Source organism: Tetranychus urticae, chromosome 2 (genome assembly GCF_039701765.1).
Source record: "Tetranychus urticae isolate SD_2017Ah chromosome 2, NJAU_TeUrti_SD_1.0, whole genome shotgun sequence".
Taxonomy (NCBI): domain Eukaryota; kingdom Metazoa; phylum Arthropoda; class Arachnida; order Trombidiformes; family Tetranychidae; genus Tetranychus; species Tetranychus urticae.
Window position 1 is genome coordinate 21,794,034 of NC_142959.1, and position 21,900 is coordinate 21,815,933.

General features: G+C 31.0%; 1 protein-coding gene across 2 annotated transcripts in view; it reads left to right on the forward strand.

Annotated features, from left to right (window-relative positions):
- Positions 1-1,490: 1,490 nt before the first annotated feature.
- Positions 1,491-21,900, forward strand: part of LOC107368950 (voltage-dependent T-type calcium channel subunit alpha-1G-like) — a 39,624-nt gene continuing 19,214 nt past the window's right edge. Inside the window, exons 1-10 of one of the 2 annotated variants that reach the window (XM_089266854.1) lie at positions 1,495-1,739; positions 7,082-7,179; positions 7,519-7,690; positions 8,801-8,848; positions 13,282-13,660; positions 14,268-14,371; positions 15,155-15,646; positions 15,715-17,166; positions 17,531-17,716; positions 20,441-20,558. In XM_089266854.1, coding sequence (XP_089122980.1) covers positions 1,510-1,739; positions 7,082-7,179; positions 7,519-7,690; positions 8,801-8,848; positions 13,282-13,660; positions 14,268-14,371; positions 15,155-15,646; positions 15,715-17,166; positions 17,531-17,716; positions 20,441-20,558 — 3,279 coding nt within the window. In that variant the 5' untranslated portion in view covers positions 1,495-1,509. Of the gene's footprint in view, positions 1,740-7,081; positions 7,180-7,518; positions 7,691-8,800; positions 8,849-13,281; positions 13,661-14,267; positions 14,372-15,154; positions 15,647-15,714; positions 17,167-17,530; positions 17,717-20,440; positions 20,559-21,900 lie in introns of both variants that reach the window. The other variant, XM_089266855.1, reaches the window with a different exon arrangement.

The following is a 21,900-nucleotide window of genomic DNA, read 5'->3' on the forward strand; positions in this document are numbered from 1 at the left end:
ATGTTTTCTTCTGTAACCATTAATTCTCACCATTTTCTTTCACTTTACTTGGTTATTTGAAAAGTTGAAATTTTTCTTCTTCTTTTCGAACAAAATATTTTCCAAAATTCTAAACTGAATCAAACATGAATTTTTCTTCCCTTTACTTTCTCCTCTCTTCTTGAAAACCAGAAAAGTTCTGACAGAAAGAAAAGAAGTAAACATTTTCTTATTTACCTGATTTCCGTTCTCTCTTCCTTCATCTTCATCATCATCTTCGACATCATAAAACATGTCAGCATTTTTCTCTCCCTTTCCTTACATGAAATAAAATAACTTGAAGAAAAAAGAGAAGAAGAAAAAAATGTTCCAAGGAATGAATAATTTCTTTTCATTACCATCTAATAATTTCAATTCTCTATTGAACCATCAATGTTAAAAGATTAAATCCTTTGAACACTCGAAAGAGGCCAAAATTCATGATATTCCAGGTAAAAATTGAACTGGAAAAGACAAAAGCAAAAAGAGAAAAAAGTTTACAATTTTTATCCTTTCATGTTCATCATCAATAGTCAAGAGGATTGCAGGGATTTTGTCAGGTTTACATGAAAAAATAAAAGTCGATTCAAGCTTTTCAAAAGAAATTGCTTATTCTGCCAAAAAATGATGAAAACTGAAAGAAAATTTGAAATTTGAAATTCTGTTTAATCTTAAAGTAGACTTTGAAACGCAAAAAGAAAATCGAAAATTACCATTTTCTCGACTTTGGCACTAATGAGCTCATGCAATTCAAAGCTTTCCCAAACTCGTCTCAACCACTCAACAGGTCAACAAATGATTCGTGTTGGCAAATGTAATGTTTGGTCATAATTGGCAAATAAACACTAAAGTATATTATCCTTTCATCTGAACAGAAAATTGTCTTGCTTTATACTGGAAACAAAAGAAGAGAAATGATTTTCTTTTCTATTTTCTGTTGAAAGAAATCAGAGTCCGAATCCAGAACTAAATTGGTCAAGTTATGTCATCAAGTAGCTATAATAGACAGTCAACAGTGGGAAGTAATACAAGAAAATGTGAAAAAAAGGATTCAGAGGCAATGTTATTTTATGGTCAATTCAATGGAATCAAATCCATTTACTTTTATTACGATTTTTATCTTTCCTTTTAATCATTATCATTACAATGATCATCATAAAGTAATATTGAAATGTCAGAGTTTTTACGTTTTCCTCGTTCCATTGAAATCAAAGATGATAATGATTATGGTTTTCAATGAGAAAATGAAAAGATATAAAAAAAGTGAAACGATGAATGAACGAAAGTTAAAGTTGAATGATGAATTGGAAAAGATGTAATGCTGGTAAGTAACTGCAAATTAAAGAAGAAGAAGTTCGTTGATATCATCAGTGTTATTGAAACGTTGTGGAAAATCCTAAATTCCTTAACTCGAAACTTGCCTTTTCGTTTTTTCTCTGTTCATCATTTTTCTTTTCATGTTATGGTTACACATGGTTTGAGCGAATCAGCATGATGGCAATCCTGTTGAACTGTATAACTCTTGGAATGTATCAACCCTGTGTCGATGAAGTTTGCCATCGGTCACAATGTAAAGCTCTTCAAGTTTTCGATGACATGATATTTCTCTTCTTTGCTGCTGAAATGTTCATCAAAATGACTGCCATGGGAATCAGAGGATCAAAAGGAGCTTATCTATCGGAAACTTGGAATAGACTTGATTTTTTTATTGTCATTGCAGGGTAAGAGAACCTTAACCTTTCAACTGAAATCTGATAATTGCAACTCTCTTTTCAAATTATCATCATCATTGGTTTAAAAACTCGCCAAATCTTTGAGTCAATTCTTGGAGGAGAAAATATTTGGCGAAGAAAAAAATTTAAAAACTTTTTTCTCTCCATTGAAAAGCCACAAAAGAGAGACGAAATTTCGAACTAAAAAAAGAAGAAAAATTGCACTTTTTTCTCGCTTCTCTTTCCTTAACATTAATTCAATTCTGAAAACAACATTAATCTCTTTTCTCTCAACAGTTTGCTTTTTTCATGAGGTTAAAATGAGCTTCTACAGAACTTTTTTTCTCCTTCCTTTTTCTTCCTTTTCATTTTTTACTCGACATTTCAACGCTAAATCTCTATTCTTCATTACATTCTCGACTTGATTTTCACCTTGATTATCGTTTAATCATAACCAAAAGTCAAGACTTTAGAAGGCGAAAAATGTTTATTAAAAAAAATCGAGATTACCTTTTTTTTCGTTCTCCTTGTCGTGATAAATATTAAGTTTTTTCTTGCTTGTCGTAAACTCGAGTTTCGAGGTTGTCTTTTGAATTTCAAATCTTGACTTTCAATCAATTTTGCTGGTTGAAAGAAGCAGGTTCATGAAGAGGACAGAAAAGGAAAAATTGGTTCAATGATGAGAAGGTAAAGACGATAAGGTTTGCCAGGGAAGAAAGGAAAAGAAGAGAAAAAAAATAATCTTACAATCGATTAAAGATTTTCTTTATTCAACTTTGAACTCTACTGGCTACAATGCACTTGATATGTTATTATTTTCTTGTCTCTACATGAACAAGTCTTAACCCATTTTGAAATTTTTGTCATTCATTGTTGATTCTCAAATAATAATCCATTTCATGTTACGCTTTTTGTTTGCGACAAAAAAGCGTTTCAAGTTGATCATGATAAACTTGACTCGACTCCAACAATAGAGTCAACTGTTGATGCAAAATGTGAACAAATTTCAAGTTGATTCCAAAATCTATCATTCAATCTTCTTTGCCCAACCAATCATTAATTTGGCGCTTGAAAGAGAAAAAAGAAATTTCCTCATTTTCCGATTATTCCGTTTTCATATTTTTTTGAATAACCTGAAGCACTGAGCAATAACAAATTGACATTATTCTTCATTTCTTGTAAACTCCATTCTCTGCTTTTCTTTTCCATTAAAAGTTGATGTTGAAAAGCGAAAATCCGACTTTTCTTTTTCACTCTTCATTTCCCTCTCCATGGAATTGACCTTTAGGCAAGAATATTATTCATGATGCTTTTCAATGTAATTGATTATCGGTCATCAAGTCCAGCTTGAATGGAAATTTCATCTTTTCTTTTTTTCGATCAAAAATTTTCTCTTATCAATATTGTTCAATAAAAGCCAATCTATATCATGACAAAAAGATTTTCCCCGAAAAAAATTGTTGGAATTTTTCAATCTACTTCCGAAACTTGGAGAGAGAGAGAGAGAGCAAAATATGAAAAAACAATTTCCAAGTCAAGGATAACAATGAGAATAAAAATAATCTTTATAATGATAATAACAATCTTGGAATATCATTTTGAGTTGAAAAATATTGATTAAATGAGAGTTTGAAGGAGCAACGAAAAGACTAAAAATGGACGATCAGGTAAATGGTCAAGATAAATTATTGCTACAAAATAATGGTAAAATATATCAAGGAAACTTTTCTTTCAATTTTTCTGTTCCATCAATAATAGATAATGCAAGTTACCTGGGAGTTGATATTATCAATAAGATTCACTCCCAGGTTTCGAAAAGTTATTCAATTTTCTCATGAAACGAGAGAAGCAAGGAAAAGATTAAATGATGAAAAAAATGGTTAAAGGGAATAAAAAAGTCCAAAATATGGGATAGAATGGGTTAACATAATAAATCGATAAAAAATGATGAACATGATGAGCTGTTGATGGCAAGTTTATTCAAATAAAGACATTTAATATTAAACTAATTGAATGTTGATTGATACTCTTTACCCTTTCAGCCTTTGAAGTTGCTCATGAATGTTCATGAATCACAAGTGACCAAAATAGATGCAATGGTGTAATGAGAAGAAGAAAAGTGAACATTGAAGAGGATGAAAGGTGAAAGGGAAAGAGTGATGAGTAAAGATGAGGAAGAGATGAATGAAAAGACGAAACAAAAATAACAAAAAGTGTTAATGGTTGTTACAAACCTGTCACAATCGACTCTCACTTTAATGCATTTTCATCACGTAAGACGAGCTTTGTTTCTCCTTCCTCTTCTTACTTCAACCTGTCTTCACGATTTGTCTTTGGTTTTCCATTTTATCTCTTCTTTGGCATCTTCTTCTCATTTCACTCATCATCCATTCCATATTTAAAGCTCACCTTTTCTTCCTATTTTACCATCAATATTACTTGGATATGCTTTTTACTTGGCAAAAATTGATTCACCTGGGAAATTCAGACTTGTTTCAACTTTACCTTTTTTCCTTCTTTTATCGTCTTTTCTTCCCTGCTGGCTATTCACTAAAACTCATGACTTTGTTTACCTCTAAATACCTTTTACCTGAAAAAAGTTTTCCTCGTTTCTTTTTCTAACTAGCATTTTGCCTTTTCTTTTTCTTTCAATCATTTTTGCAACATTGATATTATTGCAGCTACAATTTGTCGAGAGTTGGCTTTACAACTGATTGATTGATCAACTGTTATAGTCAATGCAAAGTTCAACCAGAATGGTAGCTCAATGGAAAGCTCATCATTCACTGTTAACAATGATAATGATAGACTGGACTTGATGTTTGTTCAACTGTTGATAGTTTCTCATTGAGCCGTGATGAACCTAATTTCATGGTTTACTCCAGATTGGCTTACATTCAGATTGAACACATCAGTCAAGTGAACAAAGAACGACTAAAGATGCCAGACAAATGAACAAAGATTCAACAACTTAGAGCATATTTCACTTGAAAATGGACAGTTTCAAGTTAAACTATCAATGCAACAAGAAAAGAAGCAATTATATCCATAAAAGCTTATTAGCGAAATCAAAATTGAAGGAAAGTATCGAAACAAGAACTGTAAAGATCGACAATCAGCTTTCCATAAATCAGCTTGCCTAACTCGATCAACATCGTCAATGAAGCTACTAAATTAACAGTTAACATATTTTGTGCATTCAAAAGTCTAATTGAATATCGCATTATTGAAGGTTTCAAATGCTTCTAAAGGTTTCTAAACATTCAAGTAACATGTTGATTCCATTCAGTTTGCTTCTTATTACCGAACCTTAAAGGCATTAGTTAACCATAAAAGTTAGACTAAACAAGGTTCAGACAAAATAGTAACCAAAATTAGTGAAAAGATCGCAAAGAATGGAGAAGAGGAGAAAAATCGAAGCAGTAAAATCGTAGTTTTATACCTTTAAGGTAAATTATGGAAACTTGTTCATTCCCAAATTTATCAATAACTCGTCTGTGTAAATATTCTTTGTGATATCATTAATAATGTCATTAATTTTTAACTTTTCTTCGCACTTTCATGTTTACATTCTTTTTTCTCTTGACAAAATTCTCATTATTTCACCTGATATTCATTTACTTTTCATTGTCAACTTCAACTCTAAATAATTGGTAAAAGTTCATCATTGCTTTAGAATCGAATTGTAAAGAACAATTTGGCTTTACGTTTCACAGCTCAAGTGCATTTGCAGCAAATTGTTTGCTGTGTAAAACTTCCGGAAGATCTAAATTCATTTCATGATTGGAACAAAAAGAGACGAAAGTTGCTTTTCAATTTCATCTTATTACAAAATTTACTTTTCGAGTTTCAAAACTCTTGACATTTACGGTTCAACTTTTGTTTTATCCTTTTCTTGTTTCTCTATTTTCATCTGGGATTGAGAAATGCTTTGCTGTCCACTTTTTGCCGGATCAAATTGAGATTATCGTGAAATTCAAAAGGAAATAAACCAATTCAATTGTGATTATGGTAACAAACAGCTTCAAAATTCAACTTATCTAAAATTTTAAATTTGCTCAACTTTCTCATTTCAAACGAAAGAAAAGATTTTGCTTATTCAGTTCACAAATCCACATTATTTTAATAAAAAGGCAGAGAATGAGAGAAATAAGTTAAATGCTTGGTTAGAAAGTTAACAACTTGAATTGAAATTTAATCATTTGCAATTTACAGTGAAAACACACAAATTGCAGAGAATTGTATTCAACTTGAAAAAAGCGAATCGCAATTTTGATCAACAACTTTGCTCATCTCAACTAATTTTCTTCAAATGAAAATCAAATGAATCATGATAGGTCTAGACTGGAACATCATACATTAACCTTACATATCACTTCGAATTAACAAATCCAGTTTGATAAGTTTAGACAAACTATTTCATTCAAAAAAGTCTACAACAGCAATCTTTGATTTAGTTTCGTTCCTTTCATTTATTAATTCGTTCAATTCAATAGTCTAAAAGAAGCTGGATAAGTTTCAACGAAATTATCATCACTTCTAAAGCAATTAACCAAAGAGCGAATTTTTGATCTAATAAGCAATCAGTTGGTTGAGACAACCGTAAAAGTCGCGAGAAATCAAACGAAATTGAGACATGAGAGAAAACTAAATTGAATTATCGACAATCAAAGTGAACATAAGACATTCAAGTGTTGAACATGAATGATGACAATTCAATTAAACATTGCAATCATCAAGTTTTAGTACAATGTTGAGGGAAAAAAGTGCAACGAAAGCGCTTATATTAGCTATTCTCTGCGTTTAATTGAAACAATAATTGTATTCCAAGTAATAAGAGACATTCTTGATAATATGGATTTGATTATTTTGTCACTTTCACGGTAAATCATGGTTAAGCTTGAAAAAGGTTAACTTTGACAAAACAAGAAAAATACTGATCGCAAAGTTATTAATGATAAATGACAGTGAAACTGGGAAAAGGAGCAAAATAATTCCTCTTTCGAGTTGCATTTCATGGAAAATAATGATTAATTTGAGAGTTCAATACATTTGGATAATTTGAATTTTCATTAATCAACGGTCATTTACGCGAAATCCTTTACCATTAAAGGTTATTAATAACGAGAAAAGCTTTTTCTTCTTTTTCATTCAATTAATCATGAAAATAAAAACACTTTTACAATCTGAATAATGAATGTTAATGAAACTTTTAGTCAACAGTGTTTGAGTTTTCCAAATTTTCTGGCCAATTCAAAGTTTCTAATGATGATGATAATGATTAAACAAGAGTAAACACGTTAAAGAACAAAATTCATTTCTAATTAATCTTTCACACTTTGCATCATTAGTGGTCTAGAATATATCAATTTGGTTGGGAATATCAATCTTTCTGCAATTCGTACTGTTCGAGTTTTACGTCCATTGCGAGCCATCAACAGGATTCCAAGTGAGTTTAACCTAACATTCAACCTTTGCTCAAATCTCGTGCAAAGCGAAAGTTGATGAATTGCTTTCGATTTTTTTTCTGCTGTCAATTAATTTCGTTTTTTAATTGACTATTGTGATTGTCTGGTCAACATTTGTTCCAATTTCCTTTACTCTTTTTATTCCATTGTACTTTGTACAACTATTCGACTCTTTTTTGCATTCTTTCGACAATCACAATTTCTTGTTAACAATTCAATTTTGCTACCTTTTCCGTGTTTTCATCTTATTTTTCGTTTCCTTTTTCGCTCTTCTTCCCATTCCAATTCAATTTCCAACAATTTCTTTCTTCTCTTTACAGGCATGAGAATTTTGGTGATGCTTCTTTTGGATACTCTTCCTATGCTAGGAAATGTCCTACTTTTATGCTTTTTTGTATTCTTTATTTTCGGAATTATTGGTGTTCAATTATGGGCCGGACTGTTGAGACAACGATGTTTCCTTGAACTACCTGAAAACATTACACTGCCCGAGTAAGTACAACACTTTATTCAAAACCTTATTCCTTCAACAGTCAGATAAACTTGCATCAGTCAACTCTAGTTATTTTGATCTCAATAGCCAAATATTGGTCAAAATGTAAGTTTAAGTCAAGTTAATAGTCTTTTGGGAGATTTCAAAACACTTAAGGCATAATCAATAAATCTTTGAACAAAGTTCGAAGCAGAAACTTCAATTTGATCGAGTTTGATTTGCATAATTATGATCATAAACGACCGAAAAAGTCCCTTAACACTACCTTTCACATTCAATCTATTTCTTTATATAACTAACACAGAAAGATATACTGATATTTGCACCAAGAAAAGATTTGCGCAACTAAAATCGCTTATTCAAACGCAATTCTTAAAAGCCACTAAAGCGAAAAAATATTCGACTTTCATATCTTCAAATAAGCAGTTAAGGTTAAGTGAGGTTCGCAAATCAAGTTGTCTCGATGCATTCAAATAAATATTCAAAACTTTACTGTTTATGCCTTAAGAGACCTTTAAACATCGCCAAAACGCCAAATTATCATTGAAAGTGCGTTTTTCGTTTCATTACCTAGAAGAAGGCGAATCAAGAGACTGAAATCTAAATGCAAGTTAAATGCAATCGGAGATCGAAATAACTAGTGACTGAATCTTTTGCAAAAACATTAAGAGTGAAAAGCTTTGACTTAGCTATGAAAAGAAACTTGCAGCTTTTCCCAATTCCAGATATTCAAACTTAGCTGCATGAAAAATAGAAGATTAATTGAACAATTTAGATTTAGATATTAAAATTGTTACATTTAATGTTAATGTATCTCATCGTGCGAACAAGAAAGGTAAGGAATACAAAAGTTAACCCAAAAAGAAGAGAAAATTTCTTGTTCATATTCATTAATTTTGATAGCTTTACATCCCTTTTACCTTTGCACACAAAATTTTAACCTAAAAAGGTAAATTAGTTTTAAAACAAAACCAATAAGGTTGTAATTTATTGCAGAAAAGCTGAAAACAAAAAACTAAACACAAAAAAATAAACTAACCCAAACTAATTACTAATTTCAACTCCATTTACATCAAATCCTTTTCTGTTCAAACCATTGCGTTCATCAGCAACTACAACATGTCAACATATTTTGTTGAAAAGATTAAATCGGGCGAGTAAGCATTCGATAATTACTTCGATATATCAGTAAACGTTCACTGTTGTTCATTTGTTTCCCAACTGTGTGTTTTCGTGTTTGCTACTATTGCTTGCCATCCGTCAAAGACTTGGCCATTCGTCATAATTTTGTTTCTTTCATTTCAAATGCAATTCAAGTTCTAACGAAGTTTCATTATTTTCGTTTTTTATTTTCTCTCGAATCTCTAATTGTGCTTGCTAAAGATGCAACTAAAGTGTTACTGCGAATATCAAATTCTCTGACTTATCATTTCCAGAGTTTTGCAAATTCAAAATCTTCAAACATTTTCAAAGTTTCTAAAAATTTATTCTGAAAAAGTTCTTTGGCCACAAATTTTGCAGTTAAACGAGTGAAAACTTGATTCACAATCATCAATATTTGTTTCAATAAGCTTTTCTATCGATTCTGAATGTTGAATAAATGAATTTTTCGAGTTAGACTTTTATTTATGATTCTTTAGACTTTAGAGAAACAATTTTGTTTGAAAATTTGCTCAAATTATTTCACTTCATCATGATATTGGAAATTTTCATTTCTATCAAAATGTGTTCGCTCTTCTGGAAGTCCTTTGAATCCTTCAGAATAATTGACATTTCTCATGATTAAAGGGTTTTCCTTTACTTTTCAACTTTTCATTCCAAATTGATTTGAGGTTTTGTCTTTCACTATTGATAATAATACTTTGTATATTGAGGTTGATGATGATGATTTTTGACAACAAAATTGAATAAAAAAAATGATTCTAACCAAATATCAACAGTCAAAAGGCTTTCTTCAAACTTGTTATAAATCTCTTGAATGAAAACTTTTGTTATGCTTCTGATAGCTTACAGTTTCCCATCTTGTTATATTTGGATTTGTATTATTTCTCGGAATTTTCATTCCAAGGAATTGTTTGTGAATCAAAAATTGAATTGTTCTAATAAATTCCCTCTTCATGTTGATGTTTTCATGTTTTCTTTTTTTTCTATCATGTTATTTTCTTTTGACAATCACATTTCACCAAACATTTCAAATCAAACTTGCTTTTATTCACTTTCATCATTATTATCAACAGGATAACAATCATGTCCAATTGAGAAACATTTTTGAAAAGGTTGAGAAGAAAAGTTGAAAGAAAAAGAAAAGTTTCAATTTGGAGTTTTATCATTCCCTGAATGAATTAACATCGACTTTACAATTAACCTTTATTGGACCAACAACGCTTGAAATTGATTTGGAAAAGTAAATTTCCAATTGAAACTTTTCTCTGCTCAGTTTATCCTCATTATTCAGAGAAGCTTCGAGTTTCCATTTCAATGTGCTAAAGAGTAAACTTGAATTGGAATAAAAAAGGCTTATCAAAAGATGGAATTCTGTTAAATATATTTATCTCTTTCTATTCTGTCCACCATTTCAATTGAAAATCCCAATCAGAATAAGAAAATAATTTGATTCCAACCTTTTATCTTTTTCTTCACTATTTTCCAACGATATTTGGAATTTTGTTTTCCTTTTTTATTTCTTTTTAGTTTTCTTCCTCATTCAATTTTAACTCATGAAAATAGAATTGAACTTCTTTTTACCTTTATTCTTCTTTTCTTGGGATGAATAAGAATTTTGAAAGGAAAACATTTTTTCTCTTATAAAAAATGAAACTGAAACGTTAATTTGCGCCAAGTTTAGTCTAAATAACGAAATAATCTGAGAATTCAGCTGAATAATGATGATGAAAATTTTGCCTTTTTATTTGCTCTTTTATTCTAAATGATAAATGGAAATATCAAATTGCTTTAGATAACTTTTCACGTTGCAAATCCATTCCAGAACTTACAACACTTTTTTGCTTCTTTAATCAAATCGGTGTTATTTACAAATGGAAGAGCAAAAAACAGATAATTGCCTTCTGTGATTAATATTCATCAACATCCGAATTTCACGGTAATTAGTAAAGTAATGAGAAAATAATCATTTTTCCATTTCGAATATCGAAAAATATCAGAAATCAGATTTCGTCTGCAATTGAAAATTTCGGTTACACCGTTTGAACGTCAAAAAATCCAGTCTAAATCAATTCAACATTTATTTTTAGTTCATATGTAATAGTTGAAAGTAAATTAACAAAAATAATTTTCAGAGTAATTTCTAATTTCTTTCGAAAATCAGTTTCGCTACAAAAATGGACTATTAAAAGATCGAAATTGAATGTCGAACACCTTTTCTGCTCGAAATTCTGACAGAATCAAGTATAAGTTGGTTCTAAACTTGAGCTATCTCATGATTCTTGACATTTATTTGAGCAGCATCAGAAAAATCCGAGAATTCGATATTTATTATGCAAGCTAACAATCTCTCGATCAATTGTAATGGATTAGCAATTGTTGCCTAAATACAGATTGCAATTAAGCATCAAACCCTGATAAGATTATCTGTTATCTAATATTATTTTACATCTTTTCCTTTTCCTTTTCTCATTTTTGTGTAAATCAAAGAGTGATCAAGTCTATTCCTATTTTGTGTTAATTGTCTCAACAATTGTACTGAAAAGTGTCTTCGACGTCAATGAGGTCAATTTTTATTCGTGTTAATATCCTGTGTTAATTAAATTTATGTTTTACTCTAAAATTTTCCCTTAAATTAAATAAGTTTTTGTCTAAAAATTCAAAAATTGTGCTAAAAATGCTGCTTGTTCTTACTGTTCAATTGGTGACATTGCTGTTCATTTGTGCAGTTCAACTGGCTTACAAATGCTAAATTGAATGTTTAAAGGGTCGTAAAGTCAACTCTAAACCTCAGAAGAAAATGAATTTCCACTAAATTTTGATAATCTTTAAGCCTAATAATGTTTTGAAAATTAATCTTCAACTATCATTGATTAGTCTGACTCAAAGTGATTTACAAATACTAATTTGACTTTGGCTGTAACCTTTCTTTGAACCTTTGGAGAAATTTCGAAACTCGAAAGGAAAAGTTGATTCTGTTGATGTAATTATCATTTGAGTTTCAATTTAAATAAGAGCTGTACAATGAAGAAGATGATGTTGATGAACAAAAGAGAGATGCAATAAAAGACAGGTAAAAGCAGTTTGAAATCGATTTAGTTGAGTATAAAAGTTTACTTCGGAAATAACAATATTCTGAAATATATTCAGTTTTAGACAATGAAAACAAATTGTCAAATGATGAACAATTGAAGATGAACTTTTCCTCTCGATTCTCTCTTTTTTATTACAGAAAACTTTTCCTTTTCCTTTTTTTTCCTCTCAACTTTCCTCCTTCTTTACCTTTAATGCATATTATCCAGTTAACTGTAAACTAAACTTTTACCTTTTACCTTTTGAACAGTTTGAAAAAGCAAAAACAACTAGTTTCTATTAATCAAATGATATTTACTTTTCTCATTTTAACTCAACATTTTGCTTCTTTCAAACAAAACCTTTCTCTTTACCTTTCCTTTACCTAACCAGAATCAGGTTAATGTTGAACCTGAAAAAAGAATGAAAGAGAAAAGAAAAAAAAGTTAAAGATGAATTCTCAATGATTCTCAAGTTAGTCAGTCCATCCTTGAGATACTTTACCTTTTTCCTCACAGAATTTTCATCTCATCATTTTCATTGTTCTCTCAATTCGCTATTCAACCTTTAATCGTTGGATAAATTGATGTTTTCCAAGCCAATATTATCATGAAAATGATCATCAAAGTTTCATCTTTTATCCATTTCATTATCCATTGTTTTCGTCTGTTTACATTTTTCTCTCTTCAATCTTCTAAATTTGTTTAATCAAATGAATCAAATTTTCAATGGAACAAAAAAGTTCCAAACTTTTAACCAAATTAGAATGAAATTTAAATATTAATCAACTTTGTGGTCATTCAGTCAGGGATTGAATCATTTGCACAAACTCACTTCACATTGCATGAAACTTGGAATCAAATGAAATACCAAATCGTAAAAAGTTAATATCGATAAAAATCGAAGTGAAATCATTTGTAATCTTTTACAAATGAATCTTTACCTTTGAGAATTGGTTCGAGTTTCGAGCAAAAACAAAAAAACTTTGCTATTTCATTTGAATATTTGCATTTTCACCTCAATACCTTGCACTTACTCATTTTTCATATCATGATTTATCAACAGAATAATTTGGTTTTACTTTTTTCACCATTTCCTTGTTTATTTTGTTGCAACCAAATTTCGACTTTCAATTTGCAAATGCACTTTTGCTCAACATTTTTTGTCAAAATTTTTCATTCCCAATGTCAACCCGTTTTGATGAATGTTCAATGTCTATGCATTTTCGAGTTTTTTCATGTGTTCTTTTGGTGTTCATTTGGTCTGCATAATCTTAATCTTTTTTTCCCTGAATCAAGATTAAGAAGAAGAATAATGCATTTTCTTGTTTTCTCTGTTTTTCTCTGTCCACTTCAAGTCCAATAACATCTCATTATCAGGTGATGGCTGACACAGAAAAAGATTACATTTGCAGTCTTGATAAGGATCATGGTATGCACAGGTGTGATAATCTTCCTTTGGCTAAAATTGGTAAACAAGAATGTTTGGGTGAAGCAGTTCCCTTCTCTGATAATAAACCCAATGAAACTTGGTGTGTTAATTGGAATCGCTATTATACCAAATGTAAACATGGAGATAAAAACCCTTTCCAAGGTGCAATGTCATTTGATAATGTTGGAATGGCTTGGACAGCAATATTTCTTGTTATCTCATTAGAAGGTTGGACAGAGATAATGTATTATGTTCAAGATGCTCACTCCTTTTGGGATTGGCTTTACTTTGTTTTATTAATTGTGGTAAGTATCAAATGTTAATGGTTAACTTCACCTTAACCCATTTACCTTTGGATACAGGAAGAACAGCAACAGAATAGAGAAACTATTTTTTCAGTTAACTTCAACATTTTACTCAATCAAGGATAGATTTAGGTTGATAAACAAGGGATTTATTCAAAAGAAACGATTTTATCGATTAATTTTCTCGAAACGATTTACACAATTTCATTTTACTGACTTGGTAAAAGGATCAGTTTTCAAGTTTAAATGGCAGTTTAGATGAAGATTTATTGAAATCGAGTTTCAAAAATAATCTGACAAATTATGCCTTGAAATTTGGTTGAAATTGAACCGAAACATTTGCCTCTTTGTTATCCAATGAAATGTAAATGGTCACATTTTTGGTAACTTTGAAATCTTTGCGATTCGCTATTCAATATTTAAAACTGAAATTAACCGTTGGCTGAATTCGACGTGGAATTGATGAAGTTTTGAAAACTCAAATGAGCAAAATTTAAAATCAGTTTGACAGGATCAGATTGATTAGAGATTGACATTTTAACAAAAAAGCTGTTGAATTTTTGGGTTTCTTTTTAAAATTAAAATTTTCCGTTTTGTATGTTTCAAGATTGGTTCATTTTTCATGATAAACCTATGCCTGGTTGTGATTGCAACTCAATTTTCTGAAACCAAAAAAAGAGAGTTGGAACGAATGAAACAAGAAAGAGCCAGGTAAGAACAGTTTCAATTTCTGTTTTGCTTTGTCACACCTCAACATTTAAATCCTAATTTATAACTATTCATCAAACAGATTCATTTCATGATTTTGATTCTTGTTAAGCAATATTTCAATACAGATATCAACAATACTTTTTCCAACTAAATTTTGAAATGCGAAATTGGTGTTCAAGTCGAAATGACTTTTTTCATTGAATCAAGAAAAATAAATTTATTTTAGCAAAACAGGCAAATCTCAATCAACGAAACACTCAACTGATCTAAAAATTTTAAATCAAATAGCTTTTCGATTCCGTCACTATTACTCTGGTCATTGTCCGCTAAAGAACAAAAAATCTATACTCTAAAGGTATGAAATATTCCTATCGGAAAATGACGCCGAGAGAATTTGAGAGCAAAAAACATCGAAACGCATTTGCTATTAATTTACCATTGGCAATAAAATGTCTCAACTTGTCTGGTTCACCTCATAAAAGTCTACAGTCAAAGTATAAAATCTTTCAGCTCATCTTCTGTAATTTAATGAAAAATGCTAGAATCAAGAACAGTTGGAAAAAATGACGAATAAATTGTAAGAATTGAAATGATGAAATGAAATGCTCTTTTCCAGCTTGTGTCCATCTTGTCAAATCCCATCCATTCTCTTGATCATTGATGTTACTTTTGTTGCTTGCTGTTCTTTTTTTGCCTTCTTTTCTCTTCTGTTTTATGTGTTGTCTTGTGTGTCTTTGGTGTCGTCCATTTTCTTGTCGGTTACTTTTGAAACTACAACTTCAGACTTGCTTCAAACTCCAACAGTTCCCTTGCCAGTGGATCAGAGTCGGAGCCAACCAATTGTTACGATGCAATAATTAAATATTTAGCTCACCTTGGTCGTCGTGCTAAGCGAAAAATGTGGCGCTATTATAGAGAATATCGAAGGCGTAAACGGCGCTTAGGTAAACACGGAACAACTCAAAGATTAGAACCTTTGTGCTCTCGATTAACACCGTCTGGGGCAACTCGAGCCTCCGACAATGGTAATCGATCAGCTTTTGTTGTGATAGCATCACATTCAGACACAGAGTGTTTCGGCTCAAAAGACTCTAGAAGTTGCAACAATAACAACAATTGTAGCAACAGCGCCAACAATAATTCCAATAACAATAATAATTCCAATTTAATTCATCATTCACACCGTAATCATTCCCATGGTAATCATCATGGCAAACACTGTCATCATCATTACCACCATCATCACCATCATCACCATTATCATCACAATGCAAAGTAAGTTCATTGGAATTAAGTAAATGAAAAAAATCAGATAATTCAATTTTTTTTCTTCTTTTCTCCAGACATCATCGAAATCATCGCCAATCTTGTAAACACAGACACAGTCACTCTGGCTGTTCAGACCATCCGTCATGTTCAAATCTTGATGAGGGAACTTTGGAAACTGATAAACTGATAAGTGACAAGGAAAGAAATTTAACTTTTAAATCTGTGGAAGGAAAAAATTCATTGGCCGTTGATGATCAACACCAGCAATCTTGTTCAATAACCTCTTCTTGTGATAGCAATTGTGATAATTCTCGAACAATTATTCACAGCACCAATTCCGACACAAAGTGTTCATCCTCATCATCAGCTGTAAATGGAAATACCGGTAAAGATGATAATCAAGAATCAAAAAGTTTATCAGATAATCGATGTTTAACCTCACCGGAATCAAAGCGACGCCTAAATAGTCATTATTCGTCCATTACCATGATTACACCAAATGTTAATGAATGCAATGAGATGGTTGATGAATCCATTTCAAGTAGACCGGTTCAAGTCAATTTGATGCAACAATTGCCAAACAAATTCAGCAAATCGGATCATTTAAGATTCCAAATTCCAGATCATCAACAAATAGTAAACTACAACGGAAAATCGGACAATTTGGTCAATAATCGTCATTCTCATCGTTCACAATCAAAGTCTCCCACATTAGCATCTACTCCTGCCTATCCATCAACTCAACATCTTCCCTTGTCAAGTAAACTGATTGCTTACCAGCGGTCAACATCTCGCCATTGTTCAGCACCAACGTTGACTTTATTTCGTTCCCAGGGAAACAACCTTGGAGTGCCATTATCAAGCTCAAAGTGCTTTGAGTCAACATCAGAAAGTGTTGATCGACGGCCAAGCAAAGGACAAGCCAATATCGACTCATCTTTGTTACCCTCACAAGCTCAACACTATCAGCCTCACAACTCACACCAAGGCCAAGAAGTCAATGTTAGCGATGCAAGTCTTTTCGTTTGCATGAGTGGACTTGACGGTTCTCCAAGCTGTGGTACCAATGCCGCTATTGGACCATCTGGAAGTCCAAGTAATTGTAAAGAACGAGATGGATCTCGATGTTCCTGGTCCGGTGGAACAGATGATGAGGCTGATGATGATGTAGCCACAGATGATGAAGAAAACTCTTTGGATTCACTCGACGATGATCAAGTCTGCGAATGTTGCATCGAGTCTCGTCTTTTAATCTGTTTACGTTTCGTTCGTCGTTACCTTCGTCTACTGGTTAACCATCGTTACTTTCAACGTTTCATTTTCCTAGCAATTCTTTTCAACACTCTTTCCATGGGAATCGAGTATCACAATCAGCCCGACGAGTTGACACAAGCTCTTGAAATGTCCAACCTCATCTTTACCTTTCTCTTTGGCATCGAAATGGCACTTAAAATCCTAGCCGAAGGATGCTTCCACTACATTTCCGACGGATTCAACGTTTTCGACGGAATCGTCGTCCTTGTAAGGCAAGTAAACCTTTCAAAGCAAAAACCAAAAATAAACTTAACTTTTCCATAAAAAATGCAAATCAAAATTTGATAAAAAGTTGAATATCGATTTTCATTCAACAGTCTAATCAGATAACCAGGTAAAAAGGTGCCGATTCAAAGTCAATGAAATTTTTCACCAAAAACATTACAATAGCGTGATAAGAGTGAATAAGTGGAGAGAGAAGAAAATTTTTCATGGAAAAAGAAAATGATTTTCTCTCCATTTGATTAACATTGAATTTTGCTTGGAAAACATTTTCTCTGCGCTCTTATTCAGCTAACCTTTTTTTCACTCCATTAACATGATTCTCAATATTTTCTCTCAACACTATCATTACAGCATTATGGAGCTCATTGAAGACTCTGGCAGTGGCTTATCAGTTTTGAGAACCTTTCGTTTGTTGCGAATATTAAAATTGGTTCGTTTCATGCCAGCATTGAAGAGACAATTGGTTATAATGCTTCGAACCTTGGATAATGTTGCTGTTTTTTTCGCTCTTCTAGTTCTTTTCATATTCATTTTTAGGTAACTTTTACTCTCTCATTATCCTCATTTCAATTTCAACATTCCCTTTACCGTTTCCTTCCTTTCATTCATTCCCTTCATTCATTCCCTTCATTCATTTACTTCATTCATCTTATTCACCTTCTCTAATCTCATCTCTTCATCCCTTATCATGTTTCACTACTCAACATTACTTTACAGAAACTATTAACCTTATTTTTCTCTCTCATCTCTCATTCCCTGCTAACAACATTCATAAAGATATATCTTATTACATATCAATTTTATCTCTTTAAACCCCTAAAATGATCTAAAACTAAATGCTAACCTATGGGCAGAAAGTTTGAGACAAATATACAAATCACTTGTAAAGCTTTTTCTTGATAATCCGATTAGCTAGAGCGCCGAAACTTTCAGGAGACTGAGGAGGAGGTTCAGTTCATCTACAGTCAGAAATTCAAGATCATACAACATTCTGATCGTTTTAAATTTATCATTAACTCTTGCGACAATTGAATGATCTCTTGCCTCTCAGCATAAGAAAAAAATATTGGAAAAAATCAATTGATTTTAAAATCCATTTATTCAGAGGTTGTATAACATTTAAAGCTTTTTTAACTTGATAAAGCTTAAAACACTCTATGACCTATCAAAATCTTATATTTTAATTATGATATTATGCCTAAGACGATAATAATTTAATCTAACAAATCCGAAAAAATTTAAAAATTCAACTTCAATCACCGCAGAAGGGTGCCAAAAATATAAAATTTAAAGCAAATGGTGCTATGTATAGTAGGTCATTATATATCAAATTAAACAGCAAGAGTTGTTTAATCTTTGATCGTTTGAACTGAAGAGTTAAGAAGATTTTTGAAAAAGATACGAGCAACTAAACATTTGTCTCAAACTTTCTGCCCATAGGTTACTAAAGACGAGTTAGTCTAATGATCAATTTGATCATTTAATTTCTTATTATTGACAGATTTTTCCATTCTTTCCTCAATTAACCCTTTAATTGGCCAAATTTGCTGAAAGAATACAGAAAATTCTTTATCGATAAAAGAAAACGAAAATGATTGAAAATGTAAAATGGAAAGGAATTTTTGGTAAAATTCTGATTATGGAATTTGCTTTTCATTTTTCACCGAACAGCGAACTGACAGGAAACTTCAGATTATTCAGGAATGCAGACACTTTTGATTCCATCACATCTCAAGTTATATTTAGCTCAATCATTTTCAACGAAACTTTCAATGAACTTTGAATGTTTCAACATGAAAGGTCAACTTTCGAGAATCGATTTAAAGCGAAATGTTCCTTTTTCAGGTGAAATTCATTTCTAAATACAGTTTTGTAATTGCGGTTCAACATGAATCTAGAAGAGAATCTGATTTTCGCAACTTTACTCAATCAATGAAAAATTAATTTAAAATTGACTCAAAACTTGAATCCAATTTAGTTGTAAAAAATGTTTAAAATCTAATTAAGAGGAAACTTGAAACAAAAGAAAATCGATAAATTTGATAAATAATTCTAGTGATTAAATTTTTGCTAATAATAACATTAATAAAATAGTAAAAGAGTTTTAATTAATAACTTTTGCCTTCAATTAAATATAATAAAAGTTTATTTCTACCTATAATGATAAGTTTAAATATGTTACTTGCGTGTTTAAATTGTCATAAAGCAATCCAGTAAAAAGTGAAAAGTTATTCTGTGCAAAAATTAATTATTAATTGCAAATTGTTACCAATCATAAAATGAAGACAAAAGTTTCAAATTAAATTTCCTAAAATGATATTCAAATTTGTTTAATTAGCTGATTAGACTAGATTTGCACTTTTAATGCACATTCAATACCAATCTAAAGTAATAAAAGTTATATTGTTCAGTTTTCATTGAACCAAAAACCTTCATCGACTAAAATTACATTTAAATCTAACATCATCTCAAATCTCAATCCAAATCAATCGATGGTTCACAAGTAAAGACGCTTTTGCTTCATTTGTTCATATTATTATATTTGATCAACTTTTCAATTTACAGAAATATCTTTCCAATCAAAGAGTGTTAAATATTTAATTACTTTTCTCATTCAATTCGAAAGAAAAAATCAATTTTCTGAATTTCCTTTTTTCCAGTTCTAACTTCGATAATGAAAGCTGGCTAAGTCTTGATAAAAATGTTAAGTATCAGAAGAAGTTCGAAGAGGATAAGATTAGCGAATCTAATGAACAGTTTTCGTATTTCAGTTACTCAAGTTCGAGCATTTTATTAAAGTAACTTTTGAGGAAATTAAATGAGTTGATTTTGTTGAACATTTTCATGAGCTGACAAGATTAGCGGTTTAATCTAGAGTTTGTTTCATAGTCGAGGGAAATACTTGAAAGATTTTCATTTATTTGAAGGCGTTTATCAGAAGTTTGAATTGCGTGATTGGTTTAGCTCAAGAAAAAGTGTCTTTACTTGTGGATCATCCTTACCTTTCTCATCTTCATTGGTATTGATAACACACTTCAATTGTCTTTCCTCACTTTCACTCGACACTCACACTAACAACACACACACACTAACACTTATGCACATTAAACCACACAACACTCAATGTTTCATTGGAATAACGCAATTCTTTTGACATTCTTTTTTCTTCTTTTTCTCTTCACCAACCTATCGAAACAAAACAAATACTTTCTCTATTCCTAATTGCTTAATACAAAAAATGACCAAACTTGGGTCTTCAAGTATTCTAGGTATGAATCTATTTGGATGTAAATTTTGCGACAAAATGCCGGATAACACGACTCAATGTGATAGAAAGAATTTTGATTCACTTCTTTGGGCTTTAGTCACAGTTTTTCAGGTATTAATTTTAAACACTTTTCCTAACACTTCTAACCATTAACTAACAGCCATATAAACGGTTCATTCATCTTTAGGATAAAAAGTTTACCTTCAGATGAAAGCTTAAATCTTTTGAGAGCAACAAAAAAATGATTAATAAACAAAAAACAAAAGCGGTAAACTTTTAATCCATTTGATAACTTTTCATTAAGAATTTGAAAAGTGAAAAATAACCAAAAATAACATAATTAGATCACATTCATCATCGAGTATCAGTTCATGAGGCTCCTTAACTGCTCTGATCTTCAACTGTGCATGGCTTTTCCAATATTCATCGTTCGCATTTTGACGATTTTTATTTTCGATGTTGTTCAACTGTTGAACATTTTGTACGATTTTCAATTTAACAAGATCATCAATTTCATCTCATCAATCTGCTGAATTTCGCCTTTTAACACAAAATTTCAGCTGAAAATCTAGTCACTTTGATAGGTTTAAAACTCTGAACTAGTTTCAGTAGACAGTTGAAGTAATGAGCTTATCTGGTGGAAGAATCAACTTGTTGATTTTGTTGATTCTGGAGAAGAGAAGAAAGACAATTAACAGTAAAATCCAGTAAAGACCAGAACTGAAATGGAAAAGTTTAAGACTCAAGTTTAGGAAATTCAGTTAACTTATTTATGTAAAAAGATAACTTATTTACCTTGAATTCAATTTCTCATCATTTCTCAGTTATTTGATTATTCATTCACATTGAACAATATCTTTCCATTAGAACTGTTCAAACTGTTCAAGTTCTCAACTGAAACGTGACTTTTTCGTCTAAATACTAAAGTCAAGGAACAGAAAAACTGTAAAAGTTCAACAACTGAGGAAATGTTTTTTGAAAGGTTCAACAACTAAAAGTTATCAACATTTTGCTTACTTTAAAAATTATCATTAACATTATCATTATCATCTAACCATTATCAACTCTTTGAATGACGTTTTTTGCATTGAATTTGCACTTCAATTTTTGAAAATCCTTTGCATGTTGCATGATAATTTTGAATGTTGAATGAAATATCAAAACAAAAACAAAGTATCTTTTCAAGTTTGAATTTTATTCGAAAAACATGTTTCATGATACAAATTGATTTACTATTTCTAATTATTCTATTGAACTCAAGAACTATTTTCAAACCAAAAAGAAAAACATTTCAAAAATGAAACGAATTCTTGTGAAGAGATTATCATAATTTCCAGAATTCACTATCGAAATAAATTTTTATGTTATTTATTATCGACTCTTCAGAATAGAAATGGAAATTTCCCTGCTAATCTGCCAATCGATTGATCAGATTAATTGATGAAATTTGTTT